The sequence below is a fragment of the Dasypus novemcinctus genome, chromosome X (genome assembly GCF_030445035.2).
Source record: "Dasypus novemcinctus isolate mDasNov1 chromosome X, mDasNov1.1.hap2, whole genome shotgun sequence".
Lineage (NCBI taxonomy): Eukaryota > Metazoa > Chordata > Mammalia > Cingulata > Dasypodidae > Dasypus > Dasypus novemcinctus.
In genome coordinates, this window is record NC_080704.1 from 116,327,185 (window position 1) to 116,354,166 (window position 26,982).

General features: G+C 37.3%; 1 protein-coding gene and 1 non-coding gene across 2 annotated transcripts in view; both read left to right on the forward strand.

Moving 5' to 3' along the window:
• The window catches only part of COL4A5 (collagen type IV alpha 5 chain), a 420,087-nt gene that overhangs the window by 193,834 nt on the left and 199,271 nt on the right, over positions 1-26,982 (forward strand). The window contains exons 11-17 of the mRNA XM_058291987.2: positions 767-802; positions 893-934; positions 1,099-1,191; positions 6,068-6,121; positions 6,218-6,274; positions 6,514-6,558; positions 26,539-26,592. Coding sequence (XP_058147970.1) covers positions 767-802; positions 893-934; positions 1,099-1,191; positions 6,068-6,121; positions 6,218-6,274; positions 6,514-6,558; positions 26,539-26,592 — 381 coding nt within the window. The remainder of the gene's footprint in view (positions 1-766; positions 803-892; positions 935-1,098; positions 1,192-6,067; positions 6,122-6,217; positions 6,275-6,513; positions 6,559-26,538; positions 26,593-26,982) is intronic.
• LOC111759020 (U6 spliceosomal RNA) lies at positions 11,900-12,006 on the forward strand. The gene has a single exon (XR_002793119.1). It is a non-coding gene; the product is annotated as a U6 spliceosomal RNA (small nuclear RNA).

Sequence of the window (26,982 nt, forward strand, 5' to 3'; positions counted from 1 at the left end):
ATGACACCCGTGTGTGGCATGGCACTCCTAGGGCACATCAGCACTGCACATGGGCCAGTTCACCACATGGGTCAGGAGGCCCTGTGTTTGAACCCTGGACCTCCCATATGGTAGGTGGATGCTCTATCAGTTGAGTCAAATCCACTTCCCTTGTATTGATTTTTGACACTGGTACTATACCTCTGCCTTTACCTATCCTCCCACTTTTTCCCCTGCTTACTTCCACCCTGTCATGAGAGGTCTCCACATTAATCTAGGTTATTTTAATCAGTATAAATATATGTCTCTTACTAAAAAGCAACAAGAAAAAGTGAAACAGGAAAAATTATTTTTTGAATACACAACTTTTATTTTATTATATTTTATTTTACAACCTGACCCCCCCCCCCCACAAGATGGGTCCCTCATCTGTCTGCTCTCTGTGTCTACTTACTGTGTCTACTCATATTCTTTAGGAGCCACCGGGAACTGAACCTGGGACCTCCCATGTGGGAGGCAAGTGCCCTACCGCTTAAGTCACATCTGCTTCCTGCTTGTTGTAGCATCTGCTCTGCTTATTGCAGCATCTGCTTGTTTTCTTTAAGAGGCACCTGCAACTGAACTTGGGACCTCCCATATGGGAGGTGGGCACCCAACTGCTTGAGTTACATCCACTTCTGGAAAATATTATTTTGAAGGGCTTTTGCAATCTTCACTTTTTATGACACCAAAGAATATTTTAAAAACTATATAACACTTTTTCCTTTTCTATGTCTTCTTTTTTTAGGGTCCTCCTGGTCCACCAGGACTTCCAGGACCAAAGGTAGTTTTCTTCTTTCTTTGCAACTTTTATTTGGTTTAGGTTGCTTTTGTTATTATTAATGAGATTTTAAACTAAAACTTTTCTTTTCAGGGGAATATGGGCTTAAATTTCCAGGGCCCCAAGGGTGAAAAGGTGAGTAAAAGAAAAGTTGGCTGTTCAGCCCTCAGTGTTCCCCTTTTACAGTCATTTTGAAGTGTCTTTTTCCTCTTATTTCTTTCTGTTGACTTAGTTTACAGTTATATTATTGTCTTTAGTAGAGTATGAAACATCCCTGTCTTACTTTATCTTGCAAACAGGGTGAGCAAGGTCTTCAGGGCCCACCTGGGCCACCTGGGCAGATCAGTGAACAGAAGAGACCAATTGACATAGAGTTTCAGAAGGGAGATCAGGTGAGTAGGTAGGGAAGAAATCAATAAAAATCTTGCTATTAATGTGGCATTCCATTACAATGTGTTGTAAGCTGGAATATGATTATATATGAAGGTAATTTTAACATGAATTTGAGATAAATTTTAAGACTTTTATTGAGAGATAATTCCCATACCTTATAATTAACACACTTAAAGTACAAAATAAAGTGGGTTTTTAAGTATATTAGCAAGGTTGTGCAACCATCTCCACAATCTAATATTAGAACATACTTATAACCCTCAAAAAAAAACCTGTACCCATTAATTGCCACTCCTCAGATCCCCCAACCTCTCTAGCCTGAGCAACCACTAATGTGTTTTCTGTCACAATAAATTTGCTTATACTGGACATTTCATATAATTGAAATAATACATTTGTCCTTTGTTACTGCTTCTTTCACTTAATGTAATGCTGTCAAGGTTTATACATGTTGGAACATGTATCAGTACTTCATTCCTTTTTATGACTAATAGTCCATTGTATGGATATACTACATTTTGTTTATTCATTCATCAGTTGATGGACTTTTAAATTGTGCTTTTTGACTATTTAGATGTTGTTATGAACATTCATATATAAGCTTTTGTGTGGATATATTTTTTCAGTTCTCTTGTGTATATATCTAAGAATGTAATTACTGGGTCACATATTTAACATTTTGAGAAATTACCAAGGTATTTTTCATAGTGGCTGCACCATGTTACATTCCCAGCAGCAATGTTTGAGGGTTCTAATTTCTCCACATCATTGCCAACACTCATTATAGTCATCTTTTTTTTTTATCATAATCATACTATTGTGAAGTGGTATCTCATTGTAGTTTTGATTTGAATTTCCCTGAAGTCTAATGATGTTGATCATATTTTCATATGTTTATAGACTATTCTTATATTGCCCTTGGAAAAATGTCTGTTCATATTCTTTTCCCATTTGTAAGTAGGGTTATGTGTCTTTTTTTTTTTTTGATGAGTTGTATTAATTATTTCTATGTTCTGGATACGGTACCCTTATCAATGACATAATTTGCAAATATTTTTCCCATTCTGTGGGTTGTTTTTCACTCTTTACTTTTTTTATTAGAGAAGTTGTGGGTTTACAAAAAATCCTGCATAAATTACAGGGTTCTTAATATACTACCCTATTAATTCCTTGTATTGATGTGGGACATTTGTTGCAGTTGATGCTTGGACATTTTTATAATTGGACTGTTTAAACAATTTATAATTGTCCATGGTTTAACTTAGGTTTCACTTTTTTTTAAGATTTATTTTTTATTTATTTCTCTTCCCTTCCCCACCCACCCCCCCGCAGTTGTCTGCTTTCTGTGTCCATTCGCTGTGTGTTCTTCTTGTGTCCACTTGTATTCTTGTCAGCAGCACTTGGAGTCTGTGTCTTATTTTGTTGCATCATCTTGTGTCAGCTCTCTGTGTGTGTGGCACCATTCCTAGGCAGGCTGCGCTTTTTTAGTGCTGGGTGGCTCTCCTTATAAGGCGCACTCCTTGCGTGTGGGGCTCCCCTACGTGGGACACACCCCTGCGTGGCACGGCACTCTTTGTGTGCAATGCACGTGGGCCAGCTCATCACATGGGTCATCAGACCCTGGATTTGAATCTTGGACCTCCCATGTGGTAGGCAGACACCCTATCTGTTGAGCCAAATCCGCTTCCCTCACTTTCTTGTTAATGTCATTTGACACACAAAATATTTTAATTTTGATGAAGTCCAATTTAACTCCTTTTCTTTTGTCACTTAAGATTTTGGTATAAAATCTAAAACAAAACCCACTGTCTAACACAATGTCATAAAAATATATTGCTATGTTTTCTTCTAAGTGTTTTATAGTTTTAGCTCATACATTTAAGTTGATGATCCATTTTGAGTTAACTTTTGTGTCTGCCTTGAAGTAAGGATCCAACTTCAGTCTTTTGAATATGAATATCCACCTGCCCCAGCATCATTTATTGAAAAGACACTTATTCTCCTTTTAATGGTCTTAGCATCCTTGTCAAAATCAATTAAATGTAAATATGTGAATTTACTTCTGAACTCTAAAATCTATTTCTTTGATCTATAAATCTGTTTTATACAGCCATGTCACCTTGAGTACTGTGGCTTTGTAATAAGTTTTGAAATTTTTGAAGTGTAGATCTTCCAACTGTTCTTCTTCAAGATTGTCTTTTCTATTCTTGGTTCTTCCTACTTCCGTATGAATATTAGGGTTAGCTTCTCAATTTCTGAAAAGAAGAAATCCATTGGGATTTTGATAGAGATTGTATTGAAAATGTAGTTCAACCTGGGGATTGTTGCCATCTTAACAGTATTATGTCTTCTGATCCATGAACACGGAAGGATTTCCATTTTATTAAGTCTTCTTCAATTTCTTTCACCAATGTGTTTTTTTTTTTCAGAATGTGTTTGGAATTTTTTTCCAATTTATTGATAAATATTTTCTTGGTTTTGATACTCTTTGTCTTAATTGTATTTTTGAATTGCTAGAGTGTAGAAGTACAATTGACTTTCTATTTATTTCTCTCCCCTCACCCCCCATCCCGGTTGTCTGTTCTGTGTGTCTATTTGCTGTGTCTTCTTTTTTGTCTACTTCTGGTGTTGTCAGCGGCACAGGAATCTGTGTTTCTTTTTGTTGCGTCATCTTGTTGTGTCAGCTCTCCGTGTGGGCGGTACCATTCCTGGGCAGTCTGCACTTCCTTTTGCACTGGGTGGCTCTCTATACGGGGTTCACTCCTTGCACATGGGGCCCCCTACCCGGAGGACACCCCTGCATGGCACAGCACTCCTTGCACTCATCAACACTGCACATGGGCCAGCTCCACACAGGTCAAGGAAGCCCGGAGTTTGAACTGCGGACCTCCCATGTGGTAGACAGACGCCCTAACCACTGGGCCAAGTCTGCTGCCCCAATTGACTTTTGTATATTGATTTTGTACCCTACAACCTTGCTAAGTTTGTTTGTTAGTTTTAATATGTTAGTAGATTCCTTAGGATTTTCTCCGTGTATGATCAAATCATCTTCAATAACTTTAAAAGCCAGTTATTTTTTAAACTGAGTTCAGACAAAATTTAGGAGGAAAATATAGCTAAAGTTACATGTATACAGAAATAGTAGAGGAGTGCCAAGCTGATTTATATTATTTTAAATTCTAACCAGGACAGTTCACATCCTAATTTACATTGCATAGTAAATTTGCAATTCCTGTCTCACAACCAGATAGTCATTTTTGAGAAATTGTGGAGATTGAGTGGGATGAAAGAAATAGGCAAAATTATAGTTTAAAAATTAAGATGATGTGTTTCTTTTTAAGCTAAACAACTGTCATGAGTAATTTGGGCTTTTATTTCAGTTTTTCAGGCTTTGTGTTTCCATGCAACAATACTTGGACCAGCCAATACATTACAAGGGGGCAATTTTTACTCAGTATGAGGGGTAACTTTGAAACTATTGGAATTACTCAAAGTGTAAGGAATTTTCCTGTGCGGTTATGGATATAAGTCTGATGAGAGGCTGTTAGTAGTTCTCAACTTAGGATGCACATTGGAATCATTTGAGAAACCCTTAAAAATCCTATTGCCCATGCTGTACTTCACACTAATGGCATCAGAATCTCAGTGTGTAACAACCAATACCAATATATTTTAAACCTGTGCAGATAATGTCTAGAAACACTGGGATGGATGATCACTGAGAGGGAATCAGTATGAAATAATTCCCTATAATTCTAAGTCAGAAGATGTTACTTACGGAAATTTTACTGAAGATGGTAAATTTTGATGTAATTTTGAGGGATATAATGGACCAATGTAGAAATGACTAGGGGAAGCATTTGGAAATAGGTACTGACTGAGGAATAGAAATCTTTCTGATGTCTAATCAGTTTGGTAAGTGATAAGGAAGATATATATCATGCCGTTATATGGTTAGTATCTTGGTAAATGAATTGCTTGAGAGTTAGCAGACCAGTCCAAGAGAATCTGAGATGAACATATTCTTCACCTTGTGTTGAAGTCCAAACTGAAGGAGTCAGTGGGTGGTTAAAAATTTCAGTATTTTGAGAGAATAGGGATGATTATGAATGCAAAACGTTTTGTGAAATAGGAAGCAATTTGGTTTAGACACAAGTAAAATGCTCAGACCTTGAACTTATAGGATGTTCCCTTCTTGGTTTAATGCAAAATGATGAGAAAATGAATGCAAAATTAGGTCATGTTTAAGGTGGATTATTGTCTTAGGTGGACTATGGTCTTTTCGTTGCAGTGATATGCAAGGAGGAAGATAATGTATGATATGATGATGATATGGGTTTAGAAACAATAATCTGATGCCTAGCTTCTACTAGAGTAGATTTGGGGGTCAAATTTATCTTTTATAGCATGCTAGCCTACCCATAAAAAAGCAGGGTGTGTGCATTTTTCATCTATTAAATGTTAATGAGAAAAGTTCAGAGAAAAGGACAAATTGTATTGAAACTCTACCATCAATATGGTTTAGGATATTTAATTCTCTGCCAGAATATGTATTTATTGTACAGACAAAATCTCTTAATTTTATGTACTTTTGCTTTTTACAAAATATTTTATGAGAATGAAAAATAAGTGGTGTCTTATTGCTTACTTTGAAGCTTGGTTTGTGCATACACTAGAAATTTACTGAAGTTAATAAAGATGGAACCATGTTCTCTTGCCTAACAGATTTCAACTGTGAATTAGAAATTTCTTATTGAGTATATACTACATGAGTGTACAGCTTGTTAAAATTGTCCCTAGTTTTCTCTAGTCTTTGGCAAGATATATGTATGCCCCAATTTTAACATTATTTTCCTTTTCCATCTTAATATATAGGGGCTTCCTGGTGACCGAGGACCCCCTGGACTTCCAGGGATACGTGGTCCTCCAGTAAGTAACTTAAAATGCTTTACCATCATTTAGTGTAAATTTGTGTTGATCCATAGCACCCCAGGAAGCAATGTAAAATTATTTTTGTATATACAGGGTCCTGCAGGTGGTGTGAAAGGGGAGAAGGGTGAGCAAGGAGAGCCAGGGAAAAGAGTAAGTATTATAACTTCTAATACAGTTTACAAGCAATCATAGACACACATACTTTTAAATTTTCCTCTTAAATCCTATATTTTTACCTCAAATGTCATTACTAACATATTTCTTTATTATAATACTGCAATATAAAAAGTCTATTTAATACAGTCCAAGGCAAGAGTAAAGCTTGTCATATTCTCTGACTTCCTAATTGACTACTTTGATTTGCCCCATCATTTCTTTTTATCCTCTAGGGTAAACCAGGAAAAGATGGAGAGAATGGCCAACCAGGAATTCAAGTGAGTAGCTAAGGTCCTTTCCCCCCAAAGGTGAAAACTGACAATGTTTTTAGATGGTGAGAACCAAGATGGCAAAGATGGTGTGATTTGGAGATAATTTAAATGAAAGGATCCTATACTTTCTTTCTCTTCTCCATATAAATTTGAGATTCTTCTGTTTTTTATAGTCAGATACATTGAGATAGAATTTACATAAAGTAAATTCACCCTTTTTAAATGTATTGGTCAGTATATTTTGACAAATGCATGCAGTTTTGGAACCACCACCATAATCAAGAAACTTCCCATCATCCTACAAGTTCCCTCATGTTCTTTTTTAATGTACTTAATTAATTAATTAATGTAAAATTAATGTAATTTTTCCATTCTTTTATGAACATTTTGGTAGTTTTCAGGTTTTGGTAATATGAAAGTATTACAAACAATATTATTTTTCCTTTCTTTTTCAAGTATACTTTTTATTTTTTAAAAGGTACTTTGATTACAGAAAATGTTACACAAAAATATAAGGGATTCCCAAATGCCCCACTCCCCCCACCTCCTACCCTTCCCCACATTAACAACTTCTTTCATTAGTGTGGAACATTCATTGCAATTCATGAACACATTTGGAGCATTGCCAGTAAGCACAGATTATAGTTTACATTGTAGTTTACACTCTCTCCCACTCCATTCTGTAGGTTATGGTAGGATATATAATGACCTGTATCTGTTGTTGCAGTGTCATTCAGAACAATTCCAAGTCCCGAAAATGCCCCCATATCACACCTCTTTTTCCCTTTCCCTGCCTTCAGCACCTCCAGTGGCCACTGTCTCCAAATCAAAGTTATAATTTCTTCCATTGCTAGAATCATAATAAGACTATAGTGGAGAAAGCTTAAATCTACTGTAGTCCATCATTCATTCCCAAATACTGAGGACTCTGCGATGATGCCCACTCCACCTCTCATTGAGAGGGGGCCTCTATCTCACGTGGCTGATGGATGGGACTAGATTGCTTGAAGTTGTAGACTCTCAGTTCCTTGGGCAGTTATGTGTTTGAAACTACAATGTTGGGCCCTCGTGTTCTTTTGTAGTCATTTCCTCTCACCACCTCATTCCCTTGGCAACAGCTGATCTGTTTATTCTCTGTCTCTATGCTTTTGTCTTTTTCAGAACATCATGAAAATGAAATCATACAATATTTAGTCTTTTATATCAAGATTCTTTTATATGGCATATTTATGTTATAGTATGTATCAATAGTTCATTGTTTTTATTGCTGAGTAATATTCTGTTGTATGGATGTACCATGGTTTGTTTATCCATTTACCTTTGGAGGATATTTTTGTTGGTTTTTCTGGGTTTTGGTCATTATAAGCAAAATGACTATAAACATTCATGTGTGTGTTTGTATGAACATAAGTTTTTCGGTATAAATTTTGAACAGGTAATTCTTCTAATTGCCACCACAAAAAAAGGAAAATAAATACATGGCAGTACAGAAAGAATTTCATGTCTCCTCAAAGACAAAATATTCATAGTAGGTATTTAAAGAGATTTTGAAGGACACATAGAAAATTTGAGGACGTTTGATGGCTGTTCAAAAGGAAAGGGATTATTCTTAGCAAGACTGAAAGAAAAAAATCAGGTCAATTAGTTTCAAGATGACTACTAAAAGCAGTCCTCAGCATGCAAACTCTAGATTCATAAATATCTTAAACATAAAATTGTTTAAGGAGAGGTAAATTCAGAACCTCCTGGCTTCTTTGGTTTTCCAAATGTTACCAGAGTTTTCCTGATTCAGGCAACAATGGCATTCAGAAATAACCACTGACCAACATCCCCAAAGGAAAGGCAGTTTACTCTTGCCCAGGGCAAACATGAGTCAGTTCATGTAGAGACAGCCTCATGAGTGGGGTCTTAAAAGAAAATACCTGATAAATAATGACAATTCTTTGGGAATGTATTTTTTTAAAATATTTATTTTGTATTGTGTCAAAATATACATAACATAAAAATCATTTCAACCATTTTTAAGTTTACAATTTTGTGACATTAGGTACAAACGTAAAATTGTGTAATCTTCACCACTGTCAATATCTAGTGTTTTTATCATCCAATACAGGAACTTGTATCAATCCATTAAATTTTAGCCAAAGTAATTTTTTAAATTATTATTTTAATTAGAGAAGTTATGGTTTTACAAAAAAGTCTTATAAAAGACATTATATGCCTCAATTTTTGACACTTTGCATTAGTGTGGTACCTTTGTTACAATTAATGAAAGATATTAAAGTAGTACTATTAACCCTAGTCCATAGTTTACATTAGGTGTATTTTCTTCCCTTATACTTCCCCTATTGTTAACACCTTGTATAATGTCATACATTTGCTATAATTCATGAAAGAAACTTGTACTATTAACCCTATTCCATCATCCACAACACGGGTCACTTTGTTACACAGTCCCATGATTTATCTTCTAACTTGCGTTCTAGTAACACATGATCCAAAGCTTCCACTTTTAACCACATTAACTGACATACCTCAGGGCTCTTAATTACACTTAAAATAATGTGCTGCCATCACCACCATCCATTTCCAAATGTTTACAGTCAAAGTAACTAGAAATTCTGTAGAAATTAAGCATCAGCTCCCCATTTTCTACCCCAGCCTGTCCCCTGGTTATGTGGATTCTAGAGTCTAAGTCTATGAGTTTGCTTATTATTATTAGTTCAGATCAGTGAGCTCAAACAATATTTGACCTTTTGTGCTTGGCTAATTAAACACAACATAATGTCCTCAAGGTGCTTCCATGTTGTTGCATGCATCAGGACTTAATTCCTTCTAACAGTTGAATAATATTCCATTGTATGTATATAACATATATGTTTATCCATTCATCTGTTGATGGACACTTGAGTTGTTTTCATGTTTGGCATTTGTGAATAATAATGCTATGAATATTGGTGTGAAAATATCTGTTTGAGTCCTTGCTTTTAATTCTTCTGTGTATATACCAAGTAGTGGGATAGCTGAGTCATATGGTAACTCCATATTTAGCTTTATGAGGAACTGCCAAATGGTCTGCCACAGTGGCTGCACCATTTTGCATTCCCACAAGCAGTGAATGAATGTTCCTTTTTCTCCACATCCTCTACGACAGTTAACTTTTTCTGTGATTTTAAAAATAATTCTAGTGGATGTTAAATGATATGTTCATGGGTTTTGATTTGCATTTACCTAATAGCTAGTGATGTTGAGAATCTTTTCTTATGGTTTTCACCATTTATACACCCTCTTTAGAGAAATATCTTTCTTAAGTCTTTTGCCCATTCTTAAATTGGGATATTTTTATTTTTATCATTGAGTTGCACCATTTATTTTGTATTCTGAATATTAAAACTTTATCAGCTATATCATTCCCAGATATTTTCTCCCATTGAGTTGATTGTCTCTTCACTTTTCACTTTCCTGACAGAGTCTTCTGATACAGAAAGGCTTTTTATTTTAAGGAGGTCCCATTTATTTATTTTTTATTTTGTTGCTTTTGCTCTTGGCATCAAGTCCAAAAATTCACTACCCAACACAAGATCCAAAAGATGCTTCCCTATATTTTATTCTGGGGCTTTTATAGTTCTGGTTTTTATATTTAGATCTTTAATTGATGTTGAGTTAAATTTTATATATGGTGTAAGATAAGAGTCCTCTTTCATTATTTTGTATAAAGACATCCAGTTTTCCCAGGACCATTTGTTGAAGACACTTTTCTTTCCCAAATGAGTGAACTTGGCAGCCTTGTCTAAAAACAAATTGACAAAGGGATTGTGGGAACACGGTGTCAGATTAGGTCGATAAGGCTCAGTGCTCTCACAAAAACAATGGAGAAAGAACTAAAAGCTGGCCAAGGGACTTGCTTTGGGAGTCAGCAGAACAGGGCAGTGCTTCACAACTCCCAGGAGGGTGAGGGACAGAGACAAAGAAGCTGAAACAACCAACTGTGAGTTACTAAACTTCTCCGCCACTGGGACGGGCTCCCTTCCCCCACCCCTGAGATAGTCACTGAGGGTTTAACCCTGCCATATTGCAGCTGACTGAGAAGAGAGCAGACATCATCTTACCTGCAAGCTGTTACAAGGTAAAAGGAAGGGGGAGTCTGGGGTATTTTCTTCAATGAATTTAGCTAGTGGAGTCCACTTTGAATCTCAGCTCTGACCAGATGAAAACAAACCAAAAAAACCCGGAGAAATACACCTCCACGGAACAGTGTGCCAACAAGCACAATCTGTTGGCTAGTCTGGAAATTACATTGACAAAAACTGCTTTTAGAGCTTTCTTTACCCCACCCTTGGGAGAATGTCTGTACCTCATTAGTGAGTCCCTGGTATGATTTTCAGTAACTTAAGCTGGGCAATTTTAAAGACTTAGGATAAGTTGAACCAAATATCAAAGAGCTGTTAAAAAAATAATAGGCAAAAGAGGCAAATTGGCCATCAGAGTAAATTCATCAACATATCAGTTACCTAGACATCAGCAAAAATATTACAAGCCATACTAGGAAATAGGAAGAAATGGCCTGCCCAAAGATACAAACCAAATATCCTGAAGAGATTCAGGATTTAAAACAATCAATGATACTCATGCAATTCTTGTAAATCAATTTAAAGAATTGAAAGAAAATATGACTTAAAGAGACAGGATATTAAGAAGGCAATGGCCATGCGCAGTGCTGATGTGCACAAGGAGTGCCCTGCCACACAGGTGTGTCCCCTGTGGAGGGGAGCCCCACATGCAAGGAGTGCGCCCTGTAAAGAGAGCTGCCCAGTGTGAAAGAAAGTGCAGCCTGCCCAGGAATTGCGCCGCACACACGGAGAGCTGACACAACAAGATAACACAACAAAAATAGAGACACAGATTCCCATGCCGCTGACAACAACAGAAGTGGACAAAGAAGAAGACACAGCAAATAGACACAGAGAATAGACAATTGGTGGGGGGGGGTAAGAGGAGAGAAATAAAATAAATAAATCTTTAAAAAAGCAATGGGTGAGCATAACAAACAATTTGAAAGTCTGCAAAGAAAAGTAACATACCTTATGGGAATGAAAGACAGGATGGATGAGGTTAAATATATATTAGAGGCACTTAAGAGCAGATTTGAACTGATTGAAGACAGAATTAGTGATTTTGAAGACAGAACATCTGAACTGGAAAAGAAAGGAGAACAGAAAGAGAAGAGAATGGAAAAAATGGACAAGGGTCTCAGTGAATTGAATGACAACATGAAACACAAAAACTATGCATTATCAGTGTTCCAGAGGACCAGAAAGTGGAAAAGGGGCAGAAAGAATATTTGAGGGTGCTCGCTTCGGCAGCACATATACTAAAATTGGAACGATACAGAGAATATTAGCATGGCCGCTGTGCAAGGATGACATGCAAATTCGTGAAGCGTTCCATATTTTTTTAAAAAAAGACTATGTGAGGAAATAATAACTGAAATCATTCCTACCATTATGAAAGATAAAAATATCAATATCCAAGAAAGACAACACACCCCAAACAGAATACACATGAATAGACCTACACTTAGACCAAGCTGAAGGAAAGAAATAGTAAAGATTAATGTAGGAATAAAAGAAATTGAGGACAAAAAACCCACAAAAGAGTCAAGAAAAGCAAAAAGTTGGTTCTTTGACAAGATCAACAAAATCGACAAACCCTTAGCTAGACTGACAGTGAAAAAAGAGAAGACACAAATAAATAAAATCAGAAATGAGATGGGCCACATTACCACAGTGCCAATAGAGATAAGAGAGCTCATAAGAGGATACTATGAACAACTGTATGCCAAAAAATTAGAAAATATAGATGAGGTGGACAAATTTCTGGAAATACAGGTATCACCGTCCTGACTTTAGAAGAAATGGAAGACCTCAAGCCAATCACAAGTGAAGAGATTGAAACAGTGATCAAAAACCTTCCAAAGATGAAAAGCCCTGGATCAGATGGCTTCACAGGTGAATTTTACCAAGTATTCAAAGAAGAAGTAATACAAATCTTGCTCAAGGCCTTTAAAAAAACTGAACAGGAAAGAATGCTCTGAAACTCATTCTTTGGAGCCATCGTCACTCTAATATCAGAACCAGATAAAGATACTACGATAAAAGAATATTACGGTCCAATATCTTTTGTGAGTATAGATAGAAAAATCCTCAAGAAATGCTTGTAAACAGAATCCAAAGCACAGTAAAAAAGCTGTATACCACGTCAAGTGGGTACCATCCCAGGTATGCAAGGGTGATTGAATACAAGAAAACCAATTATATTAATAGACCACATTGATAAATTGTAAAAGAAAAATCACCTGATCCTCTCAATTGATGCAGAAAAGGCATTTGACCAAGTACAGCACCTTTCTTGATTAAAACACAGCAAAAGACAAGAACAGAAGGAAGCTTTCTCAATATGGTAAGTGCACATATGAAAAACATGTAGATAGCATTGTATTCAATTGTGAAAGATTGAAAGCTTACACACTGAGATTAGAAACAAGACAAAGATGTCCCCTGTCACCATTATTGTTCAATATTTTGCTACAAATTATAGCTAGAGCAATTAGGATAGACAAATAAAAGGTACCCAAATAGCAAAGAAAGAAGTAAAATTTTCACTATTATCTGGTGACATGATCCTATATCTAGAAAACCCTGAGAAAACCACAAAAAACCTACTAGAATTAATGTACAAGCTCAGTAGAGTGATGGGATGCAAGGTTAATACACAAAAATCAATAGTGTTTCTATACACTACTGATATGCAATCTGAGGAGGAAATCAGAATAAAACTCCATTTATAGTAGTGATTAAAATTATCAAATATATAGGAATAAACTTTACCAAGGACATAAAAAACCTGTATTCAGAAAACTACAAAACATTGCTGAAAGAAACTAAAGAAGACTTAAATAAATGAAAGGACATTCTATGCTCATGGATTGGAAGACTAAATATTGTTAAGAAGTCGAGTCTACCCAAACTGATATACAGTTTGGGAATCACAATTTTATTGGGATTCATTGCAATCCCAATAAAATTCCCAAAAGCCTTTTTTGCAGAAATGGAAAAGACAATAATCAGTTTACTTGAAAGGGCAAGGGGTTCTAATTAACCAAAAATGTCTTTAAAAACAAGAAATAAAGGAAAACACAATGATCAAATTTATCTGGAAAGATAAGAGGCTCCAGCTAACCAGAAACATCTTGGAAAGGAAAAGTGAAGTTGGAGGACTCTCACTTCCAGACTTTAAATTTCCTAGCTACAGTGGTAGAAACAGCAAGATGATGCTACAGAAAGAGGCACAGTTTCCCGGTGCCACTGACAAGAATGCAAGTGGACACAGAAGAACACACAGCGAATGGACAGAGAGCAGACAACTGGGGGGGGGGGTGCAGGGAAGGGGAGAGAAATCAATAAAAATAAATCTTAAAAAAAACACGCACACACAGCATGGTGTTGGCATAAAGATAGACACAAAGACCAATGGAACCTAATTGATAGTACAGAAACAGACCCTCACATCTATGGCCAAGTGATTTCTGACAAGCCTGTCAAGTCCTCCCAGTGGGGACAGAACAGTTGATTCAACAAATGATGTTGGGAGAACTGGGTATTCATAGCCAAAAGAAAGAAAGAAGACCCCTATCTCACACCTTATACAAAAATTAACTCAAAATGGATCAAAGACCTATATATAAAAGTAAGTACAATAAAGCTCCTATAAGAAAATGTAGGGAAACATCTTCAAGACCTGGTGGTAGGTGGGGGATTCTTAAATCTTACACCAAATGCATGAGCAATGAAAGAAAACATGGATAAATGGGACCTCCTCAAACCTAAACATTTCTGTGATTCAAAGGACTTCATCAAGAAGGTGAAAAGGCAGCCCAGTCGATGGGAGAAAATATTTGGAAACCCCTTATCTGATAAGAGTTTGATTTCCATTCTATATGAAGACGTCATACAACTCAACAATAAAAGAGCTAGCAATCCAATGTAAACCACTACCCATGTGGTGGAGCAGTGCTCCAAAATATATTCACCAAATGCAGTGAATGTGCCACAATGAAGAAAGAGGTTTTTGATGTGGGAGGAGTGGAGTGAGGGGTAGGGGTTATATGGGAACCTCATATTTTTTTATTGTAACATTTAAAATAAAATATAAAAAAAATTTAAAAATGAGCAAAAGATTTAAATAGACATTTCTCCAAAGAGGAAATATAAATGGCCAAAAAAATCACATGAAAAAATGTTCCATATCACTAGCTATTAGGGAAATGCAAATTAAAACAACAATGAGATGTCATCTAACACATCAGAGATGGCCATTATTAAAAAAACAAGACAGCAATAAGTGCTCGAGAGGATGTGGAGAAATAGGAACCCTCCTTCACTCCTTCACTGTGGGTGGGAGGGTAAAGTGGTGCAGCCTCTGTGAAAGACAGTTTGGCAGTTCCTCAGGGAGCTAAATATAGAACTGCCATGTGATCCAGCAATTCCTCTACTAGGAATATATCCAGAAGAACTAAAATCTATGACACGAATAGACATCTGCACACCAATGTTCATCACGGCGTTGTTCACAATTGCCAAAGGATGGAAACAACCCACATGTCCATCCACCAATGAATGGATAAACAAAATATGATATATACATATGATCAAATATTATGCTGCAGTAAGAAGACATGAAATTGGGACACATGTGATAACATGAATGAGCCTTGAAGACATTATACTAAACAAAGTAAGCCAGACACATATTGCATGGTCTCATTAATATGAACTAAATACAAATAAGAAACACATTGAATTAAAACCTAGAGTATAGGTTATCAGGAAGTAAGAGGAGGGTTGAGAAGAACTACTGATGCAATTGTAAACGTGTGGAAATGGATAGAGTTGATGGTAACACGTTATAGTTAGTAGCAACTGGTTTATAAATGGGACTGTGGCTTTAAATGGTAGTCTGGGGAAGTAAACATCAATAGAATGAACGCTAAAGAATAATCTAGGGGATGAATAACACAGTGAACCCCGAGGTGGATGAGGATAGTGGTTAAGGGTAAAAATGCAAAAGACTCCTGTTAGCTAGAGCAGATGTACATCACTATTGTAGGGTGATGGGAATATGGAGAAGCATGGGAAAACTACAATTGGTGTGACCTATAGACTGGTTAACAGCAATATTGTAATATTCTTGAATCAATGCCAAAGCTGTACTGTGTTGATAAATGGAGATGTATGGAAAATGTGTGCCCAATGTATGCTATGGACCATGACTGGTGATAATATCTGATGATGTTATCTCATAATGTGTAACAAATGTTCCACCACGGTGTGGTGTTGTATGGGAAATCTACAAATTTGTATGATTGTTTTGCAAGTTCACAATATCTGTAACAAAATAATATATATATATACATATTTAAAATTGTGTGGGTTGGGGGAAAAATACACCAAATGTATTGAAATGAAAGAAAATGTCAACACAATGTATCAAAAGCTATGGGATGCAGCAAAAGCTGTACTGAGGGGGAAATTCATAGCTGTAAATGCTATATGAAAAAAGAAGAAAGAGTTAAAATCAAAGACCTAACTACATACCTGGAGAAATTTGAAAAGGAACAACAAATTAAACCCAGAGGAAGTAGAAAGAAGAAAATAACAAAGATTAGAGCAGATCTAAATGAAATTGAAATTAAGAAAGCACTAGAAAAGATAAAACCAACAGCTGGTTCTTTCAGAGGATTAGTAAAATTGACAAACCCTTAGCTACACCAAAAAAGAAAAAAAGTGAGAAAATGAAAATACATAATATAAGAAATATAGAAGTGGATATCACCACTGACTACACAGAAATAAAGAGTATCATAAGAGGATACTTCGAAAAATTGTTTGCCAACAAGATGGATAACTTAAATGAAATGGACAGATTTCTAGAAACATACAAGTAGCCTACACTGAAGAAAAAGAAGTTGACAAACTCAACAGACCAGTCACAATGAATGAGATTGAATCAGTCATCAAATACCTCCCAACTAAGAAGAATCCAGGACCAGATATCTTCACAGGTGAATTCTACCCAGCATTCTCAATCCTCTTAAACTCTTTCAAAAATGAGAAGTGGTGGGGAGATTGCATAATTCATTCTATAATGCCAACATCACACTAAAACCAAAGTCAAACAAGATGCCATGAGAAAGGAAAAGTATAGACTAATCAATATCTCTAATGAACCCGATGCTAAATTACTCAACAAAATACTTGCTAATTCTATTCAACAACACATCTAATAAATTATACACCATGACCAATTGGATTTCATCCCTGGTGTTCAAGGATGATTCAACATAAGAATATCAATCGATATGATATACCTCATAAGCATATTGAAAGGAAGAAAATCACATGATCATCTCTATAGATGAAGAAAAAGTATTTGAGACAGCGGACTTGGCCCAGTGGTTAGGGCGTCCATCTACCACATGGGAGGTCCGCGGTTCAAACCCTGGTCCTCCTTGACCTGTGTGGAGCTGGCCCATGCGCAGTGCTGATGCATGCAAGGAGTGCCATGCCACTCAGGGGTGTCCCCCGCAGTGCGAGAAAGTGCAGCCTGCCCAGGAATGGTGCTGCCCACATGGAGAGCGGACACAACAAGATGTTGCAATGAAAAGAAACACAGATTCCCATGCCATTGACGACAACAGAAGTGGACAAAGAAGCGGCAGGAAATAGACCCAGAGAACAGACAACCGGGGGCGGGGAGGGGAGAGAAATAAATAAATAAATAAATAAATAGATAAATAAATAAATAAATAAATAAATCTTTAAAAAATAAAAAAAGCATTTGACAAAGTATACCACCCTTTCATGATAAAAACACTTCAAAAGATAGGAAAAGAAGGAAACTTCCTCAAAATGATAAAGAGTATATATGAAAAATCCAGAGCTAGCATCATTTTCAATGGTGAAATCCTAGAAGCTTTCCCTCTAAGATCTGGAACATGACAAGGATGCGTACTGTCACTGCTGTTATTTAACAGTGTTACAAGTACTTGCTCAAGCAATTAGGCAAGAAAAATATATAAAAGGCATCCATATTGGAAAGGAAGAAGTGAAAAATTCAGTATTTGCAGATGACATGATCCTATACCTCGAAAGCCCTGAGAAATCTACATTATAGCTTCTTAAGCTTATAAATGAGTTCAGTAAAGTGGCAGGTTATAAGATAAATGTGCAACATCAGTAGCATTTCTGTATACCAGTTATGAGCAATCTCAGGAGGTAATCAAGAAAAAATTCCATTTACAAAAGCAACTGCAAGAATCAAATACCTAGGAATAAATTTAACTAAAGATGTAAACTACTTGCACACAGAAAATTACCCAACATTATTAAAGAAATCAAAGAAGACCTAAATAAATGTAATAATATTCCCTGTTCTTGGATGGGAAGACTAAATATCATTAAGATGTCTATATGACCCAAACTGATTTACAGATTTAACGCAATCCCAATAAAAATTAACACAGCATTTTTTACTGAATTGTAAAAGGTAACTGACATTTATTTGCAAATGCAAGAGGCCCTGAATAACCAAAGACATTGGAAAAAAATGAAGTTGGGCGAATCATACTACCTGACTTTAACACAGAGTACAAAGCTACAGTGGTCAAAACTGCATGGTATTGACACAACAATATGACATATGACCTTTGGAACCGAATTGAGAGTTCTGATTTAGATCATCACAATTACAGTCGATTGATATTCAACAGTCACCAAGCATTCCCACCAGCAGCGGATGAGTGTTCCCATTCCTCCACATCCTCTCCTACATTTGTAATCCTCTGTTTTTAGATAAGCCACCAGTCTAATGGGTTTAAGATGATATCTCATTGGAGTTTTAATTTGAATTTCCCCTGGGAGAGAATGACCTCTTCAAGAAATGATGCTTGGAGGACCGGATATTTATATCCAGAAGAATGAGAGAGGAACACTATCTCACACCCTATGCAAAAATTAATGCAAGATGGATCAGTGATCTTAATATGAGAACCAAGACCATAAAAATCTTGGAAGATAATGTAGGAAAGCATCTACAGGATCTTGTATTAGGAAAGGGTTTCATGAAATTTACACCCAAACCACGAACAATGACAAAAATATAATGATAAATGGGACCTCCTGTAAATTAAAAACTTTTGCACTTCAAAGGAGTTTGTCAAGAAAGTGAAAAGACAGGCTAGTCATGGGAGAAAATATATGGTAAACATATATCTGATGGGGGCCTAGTACCCAGCATATATAAAGAAATCCTGTACCTCAAAAATAAAAACACAAATAACCCATTTAAAAAATGGGGAAGTTACTTGAATAGACACTTGTCCAAAGAAGAAATACAAGTGGCTAAAAAGCAAATGAAAAAAATGTTCAACATCACTAGCTAGTAGGGAAATTCAAATTAAAACTCCAATGAGATATCATCTTAAACCCATTAGACTGGTGGCTTATCTAAAAACAGAGGATTACAAATGTAGGAGAGGATGTGGAGGAATGGGAACACTCATCCGCTGCTGGTGGGAATGCAGGATGTTGCAGCCATTTTGGAGGACAGTTTTGTGGTTCTTCAGGAAGTTAACTATAGAACTGCCATATGATCCATCAATTCCACTTGCTGGGTATATACCCAGAAGAATTGAAGGCAAGGACACAAACAGATATATCCACACTGATGTTCATAGTGGTGTTATTCACTATTGCCAAAAGTTGAAAACAACCAAATGTCCATCAATAGATGAATGGATAAGCAAATTGTCTTATATACATACAATAGAATATTACTCAGCTGTAAGAAATAATGCAGTATTACTACATGGGATAACATGGATGAATCTTAAAAACCTTATGTTGAGTAAAGCTAGCCAGGCACTGAAGGACAAATATTAACATGGCCTGAGTGATCTGAGTTAAGCAAATTGAGCAAACTCACAGAACTAGAGTCTGGAAGATAGGGTTACAGGAGACAGGATGGGAGAAGAAAGTTGTGAACCAACAACCATTTGGGCAAAATCTGTGAAATGGCGGAAGTGCATAGTTGTGCAGTGGAAGGGCATTGCAGTAATGCAGTGATATTTTTGGGTTTAGCAGTGCTCGTTTGTCAGGTGTTAGGGTTTGGAAGGTGGGTTTGACAGTCCATGGAACTCAGGGATGGGTAGGAGGAGCGACCAAGTGACCACTGTGGATTTGCAGGTATGTGGTTGAAACTACTAGGTTGGGAATGTTTTTTGGCAATATGGCAGGGGAGGGTTACTTGTTTAGAGTGTTGGATGTGGAAGGAGTTTGGGATAAGGTACACCCGAGCAGGCTTCTAGGGAGTGTGTGAGTTTTCATGTTGTCATAGTGTATTGTTTTAGTGGGTGGAGACCCAAATAATGAGTTGGAAAGTGTTGGGCTCCCTAGGATGGGGAGTCCTGCTACGTTGTCAAATAGAGGAATGGGAGTCTCCTGACACCATAGGCTGTACCTAGTAGAGGAGGACAGACCGACAGACCAGAATGTCAGGCCCTCCATGTTGTTCCAAGTTACTGTGAATCTTGTTCTTCAAGGAGTGAAGCCTGGTCGTTGCCATGGGCCCTGAGGAGAGGGGACTGGGGAATAAAATAGATGGAACAGGGGATATTTTGGCAGTGATGGAAGTGTTCTACATTATCTTGCAATGATGGATACAAGCCATATTAAATTTCATCAAAATTTATAAATGTGTATGGTCCGAAATGTAAATCATAATGTAAACCATTGATGGTTAGTAGCTATGTTTCAATATTTGTACATCAATTGTAACAAATGTACCATCCACATATTAAATGTTTATAATATGGGAAAGGGGAAAAGGGGGAGGATGTTGGATATATGGGAATCCCCTATATTATCTGCATAACTTTTCTGTAACCTAAAATTTTTTGAAGACAAAATGAAAAAAATAAGACCCTGGGGGAATAAACAGAAGAAAATGCTACTGCGCATACATGACAACAGATCTTAAGTGATGAAAGGCATAATATCAAAGTTTTTAAAAATATTTTTTTCATTATTTTTTATTCTAAATTTTTTTGCATTTTATTCCTTATAACTATCGTTACTATTTCATTTTCTTAATAGTTGTATTTGACTAATTTGTTGGCGTCATTTCTAAAGAAGTTGTAGGTCACAGGAGGGTTACAACTATGACAGTGGAGGATCATTGGTGAAAGGAGTCAGTGATGGGGGATATATGGGAGGAGGATCACCTGGGGCATACATATAAGGCATAAAAACGTGTTCAAGTGTTCATGGGGCATTGTCATGATGGGTGGAGATTCACAAAATAACTGAAAGAATATCTAATTTCCATCCTGGGATCTCTGCCACATTCTTTAATGGAACAGAAAGAACCCCCTGAGTATAGGGGCAATGATTAGTGAAGGAAGATGGTCCATTGTTGGGCCCTTGATATTGATGGCTATACTTTTGAACCTTTAATTTTGAATTTGAAACTAAGCCTAGTGTTATAGGGTGCCTAATAGTTACCTCATTAAAGATTCCTTTTTGCTCAAATGTGGCCTCTCTCTAAACCAAACTCAGCATATTAATGCATTACCTTCCCCCCAGTGTGGGTCATCGCTCCCAGGCATGAGCCTTCCTGGCACTGAGGGATTACCACCAAGCACCAACTAGCAATGCATTTGGAGAAAGACCTTGACCAAAAGGAGGGAAAGGTAAAGACAAATGAGTTTATATGGCTAAGAGACTTCAAAGTGAGTTGGAAGATCATTCCAGAAGTTATGCTTATACCCGTCTCAGCAGGATCTCATTGACTGCCAAAGTAAATAATACCTCAAACAGCGAGGCTCCTTAGGGCTCTGGAGATATCCAGACACTATAGTCTGGAAAGATAACTCAGGAGTGTGTTGCCATGCCAGTGGTACCTACTTTGAAATTTATGTTCCCAAATGTACAGAATTGGACTCAGTTATAGTTTCGCTACACATGGCTCTTCTGACCCTTCTATTTCAACCTATAATTAGTACTAGGTTTGATAGGTGTACATTCAAGAGACTTAAATCTTTGGACTATCCATGTACCAGTTGGACCCTAAATGTCAACGGAGTTGCAACACCTAGTCTCCAGTTCATTGAACTCACCCAGGACAACTAACAAGGATGTTGGACAGTGACCACCCTAAGGAACCAAGGAAGTCTGTAACTGCACGCAAGAGAGTCCCCTCCATCTGCCCTATGGAATTGAAGTCAATTAGAGGTGGAATGGACATCACCATCCTAGAATCTTCAGGATTGTGGAATGAACTATGAACCAAAGTAGACTTACTAGTATTCTACTATAGACTTACTGTGATTCTAGCAATGGATGAAATTATATCTTTGATGCGGAGGCAGTAGCCAATGGAGGTTCTGAAGGTAGAGAGAGGTAAAAACAGGTTTAATATGGGGGTATTTTCAGAACTTGGGAATTATCCTGAATGACATTGCAGCAACAGATACAGGCATTTTATATCTTGCCGTAACCTACAAAATTGTGTGGGAGAGAGTGTAAACTACAGTGTAAATGATAATCCATGCTTAGTGGCAGTGTTCCAAAATGTGTTCATCAATTGTGATGAATGTGCACACTAATGAAAGATTTTATTGTTTTGTTTTTTTAGATTTATTTATTTATTTATTTCTCTCCTCTTCCCCCCCACCCCGGTTTTCTGTTCTCTGTGTCTATTTGCTGCGTCTTCTTTGTGCACTTCTGCTGTCAGCGGCATGGGAATCTGTGTCTCTTTTTGTTAAGTCATCAGCTCTCCGTGTGTGTGGCACCATTACTGGGCAGGCTGCACTTTCTTTTGCACTGGGCGGCTCTCCTTACAGTGTGTACTCTTTGAGCTTTGGGCTCCCCTACGCGCGGGACACCCCTGCATGGCACGGCACTCGTTGCGCGCATCAGCACTGCACATGGGCCAGCTGCACACGGGTCAAGGAGGCCCGGAGTTTGAACCACGGACCTCCCATGTGGTAGACGGATGCCCTAACCACTGGGCCAAGTCCACCGCTGAAAGGTTTTGTTAATGTGGGAAAATGTGGGAGGTGTAGGGAGCAGGGCATATTGAAATCCCCTTTATTTTTTATGTTACTATTTATGTAATATAAGGTATCTTTTAATAAAAATAAACAATGTGTTTTAAAATATAAAGCTAATGGACTTCTGCAAAGTGGCAGGGCACAAGCCTGAAATACATAACTCAGCATTTCTTTTCTTTTTTTCTTTTATAAAGATTTATCATTTATTTATTTCTCTCTCCTTCCCCCCCGTCCTGGTTGTCTGCTCTCCTTTGTCCATTTGCTGTGAGTTCTTCTGTGTCCGCTTGCATTTTTGTCAGCAGCACCAGGAATCTGTGTCTCTTTTTGTTGTGTCATCTTACTGCATCAGCTCTCCGTTTGTGTGGCGCCACTTCTGGGCAGGCTGCACTCTTTTCGTATGGGGCAGCTTTCCTTGCGCATGGGGGACACCCCTGTGTGGCACTGCACTCCTTGTGTGCATCAGAACTCTGCATAGGCCAGCTCACCACACAGATCAGGAGGCCCTGGGTTTGAACCTTGCGCCTCCCATGTGGTAGGTGGATGCTCTGTCAGTTGAGCCAAATCCGCTTCCCAAAATCAGCATTTCTATATGATACTTATGAGCAATCTGAGGAGGAAGTCAGAAAAGAAACTTGCAATAGTGACTAAAAGAATTAAATATATAGGGATAAACCGAACCAAGGACATAAAGAACTTGTGTTCAGAAATTTCAAAACAGAAAATGGATTGGAAGACTCAATATCATTAATGTATGTTTTCTACCCAAATGGATTTATAGATTCAGTATAATCCCAATAAACTTTCCAATGACCTTTTTTACAGAAATTGAAAAGCCAATTATTAAATTTATTTGGAAGGGTAAGGGGCCTGGATTAGCCAAAAGCATCTTTCAAAAAAAGAATGAAGTTGGAGGACTCTCACTTCCTGCATTTACAGCACATCACCTAGTTATGATAATAAAAACAAGCTTGGTATTGGCATAAAGATAGGCATGATGACCAATGGAACAAACTAAGAAATCAGAAATAGACCTTCATATTTGTGGCTATATGATTTCTGACAAGGCTTTCAAACCCACCCAGCTGCATGACAAAGAACAGTCTATTCAACAAATTGTGCTGGGAGAACTGGATATACATTGCTAAAAGCAAGAGGACCCCTGTCTCATACCATATACCAAAATTTACTCAAAATGGATCAAGGACTTAAATATAAATTCTAGAACCATAAAACTCCTAGAAGAAAATGTATAGAAATGTCTTCAAGTTCTTTGGTAGGTGATGGTTTCTTTTTCTTTTTAAATTTTTTTGCTATTTTTTGGGTTAATCAGTTTTTTTTATTTTTAAAGACATTTAGATTACATAAATGTTACATAAAAAATGTAACAGAGGGAAGCAGATGTGACTCAACCTGTTGGATGCCTGCCTACCACATGGGAGGTCCCAGGTTTGATTTGCAGTGTCTCTTAAAGATGAACAAGACAGTGAGCTGACACAAGATGATGCAACAAAATGACACAGTGAGGAAACACAACAAGAGACATTGCAAACAGAGTGGATGTGTCTCAGGCAAATGGGTACCTCCCTCCCACCTTGAAGTTCCCTGGTTCAGTTCCTGGTGCCTCCTAAAAAGGAAGATGAGCAGACTGCAAGTGTGAACTGAGGGGGGGAGGGGACAGAAATAAATAAAATAAATCTTTACAAAAAAGAGCAAAATATAAGGTATCTTCATATGTCCACCTCTCTCCCTCCCCTCCCACTCTTTCCCACATTAATAACATCCTTCGTCAGTGTGGTACATTTGTTACAATTCATGAACCCATATTGAGGCATTGTTACTAACCAGGGACTACAGTTTACATTATAATTTATACTCTGCCCCACACACTTTTGTAGGGTATGACAAAATATACAATGGCCTGTATCCGTCAGTGCAACATCATGCAGGAAAATCAGTCTTATACCCAAAACATAAGCAACAAAAGAAAAAAAAATAGATAAGTGTGACCACCTCAAAATTAAACACTTTTGTGCTTCAAAAGACTGTAAAAAGGCAGCCTACTCAATGGGAGAAAATACTTGGAAACCACATACCAATAAGGGTTTGAGATCCATGTTATAAAAAGAGATCATACAACTCAATGATAAAAATATAAGCAACTCAATCAAAAATGGGCAAAAGACTTCAATGGATATTTCTCCAAAGAGGAAATACAAATGTCCAAAAAACACGTGAAAAGATGCTCAACATCACTAGCCATTAGGGAAATGCAGATCAAAATTACAATGTGCTATTATTTCATGCCTTATACTTTTCAGTTCTGGAACCCTTTCTATTTAGAGAAGTTCTATTCAACCCCCCCCCCCCCCACCTTTTTTTTCTGTGAAGCTTTTCTGCCTCCAGTTTATTCCCTATTCGTGTGTCCTGCACCAGTGAGCCAGATGGATTAAATCCAGACTGGTGGGGCACCTCAGAAAAGTCATTTTGCTTTTAGGAATTCAGCTAACTGAAACTGGATTGAGTGAGGTCACTACAGTTCTTACCAGCCTTTCTAAGAAAGTCTCTCTCTCCTTTTTCTTTTTCTTTTTTTTTTTTTGCTTCTGGGGGTCCTTTTGTATGTAGCACTCCTCAGGTGCTCATGTTCTGCTCTTGGTTTCTGAGAACTTAGGTCCCTGTGGATATGTGTGGAGTTCTAACTTGCTACTGTGAGTCTACAGTATCAATCTGCAGAGGGAGGAAGCCAGGCTCTGCTGCCTCTGTGTGCCTCCCTTGCTGTTTGGGACCACATAAGGAGGAGGGTAACAGGAGCGGACCTGTGTCTGGGATGGAACTCTCCTACCTGAGATTCTTCTTTTTATTCAATTCAGCATTTGCAGAGTCTTTCTCCAGTCTCTATCATCTTCTGGAGTTCTAAGCAAATGGGATTTTTCCTTTTATTCACTAAATCTTTGGGATGACTTCTTCAGGGAATGTCTTACATAGCCATATTGATCTATAAATAGGACCTTTAGAAGATGTTTTTAGTGAAGGTGTAGCCAACTGAATCAGGGTGGGTCTTAATTCTATTATTAGAAGAAGGCCTTATTTTTTTTTTAAAAGCTACTGGGTGGAGCTGGAATATGGAAGCCAATAGAAACTGAGATTTATTTCACTTTGATAGCTTTCTGGGTGATTAGCAGCACTTGTAAAGGGTCCCTCCTCTGGAACTTCTTTAAATAGACATAATCTCCATGTCCATCGGGGTGGCAGACCTCCTCCAGGTCCTTATGACTTTTAAGTCTCCAAAGTTTCCTAGCATGTTGTCTGGCTTCACTTGTGACTTTCTAGCTTGGTCAATGACCCTGGCTCTCTCTTTCTCATTTGGTAGTAACCCCAGCCTGGTACTGTCTTGACTTGGGAGTGATCTGGCCCCAGAGTCCAAGCATTTTCCCAGGAGAGGAAAGTTTAATCTCCCTGTTGGTAACTGGAAACATTTTTAAGGGTGCTCCAACTCCATTCTTCCTCATCCAATGTCAGTTAGCCTGCTGATTTCACTCTGCCAACTGTTGGCATTCAAGGCTACAGTGGAGTTGGGGAGGGAGTAATGGGAATAGAGCAAGTTCATATGTCACAAAGCTCACTATACTTAAAAAATCAACTGATTTTCTTGAGCATATGATCCCTGGATTGCTTCAAACCTTTTGTTAATTTCCGGAGCTCTGAAAAAGTTACTTCTAACAATTTTTGCCAATATCTTACTGCTTTTAAGAAGGAAAGAATTTTTCTAGGTTCTTACTTTACCATTTGGCCAACTTAACTCTATCTTGTATGCTTTAAAGGGTTTGCCTGGTGATCCTGGTTACCCTGGTGAGCCAGGAAGGGTTGGTGAAAAGGTAAGAATGTTAATATTTTGAAGTGACTGTGGTTTTATTCTAGTTAATATAATACTTTACTTTCCCAAGTTTGAATTCTAAATGAAAAGTTGTAAATAACTATCTCTTGCATTCAAAACATGACTGCTTTATCCATCTTTTAGTGTTGCTCTTTTTTTTTTTTTTTACTATTTACTGTACATTTTCTTTCAGTGTCCTATGTCACAGTCAATGTGATGGAAATACACAAAGGATTGTTTGACAGGAGAATTTCCATTTTGAAAAGTTTGTTTCTTTTCTTTGAGCTTGTTTTGACAAAACCATTGTTCTCTAGAAAGAGAATTCATCAATTTTAGTGATGTCCTCATGCTAAAAAGGCTTAGAGCAATGAATTTAGATCATTTCCACTTA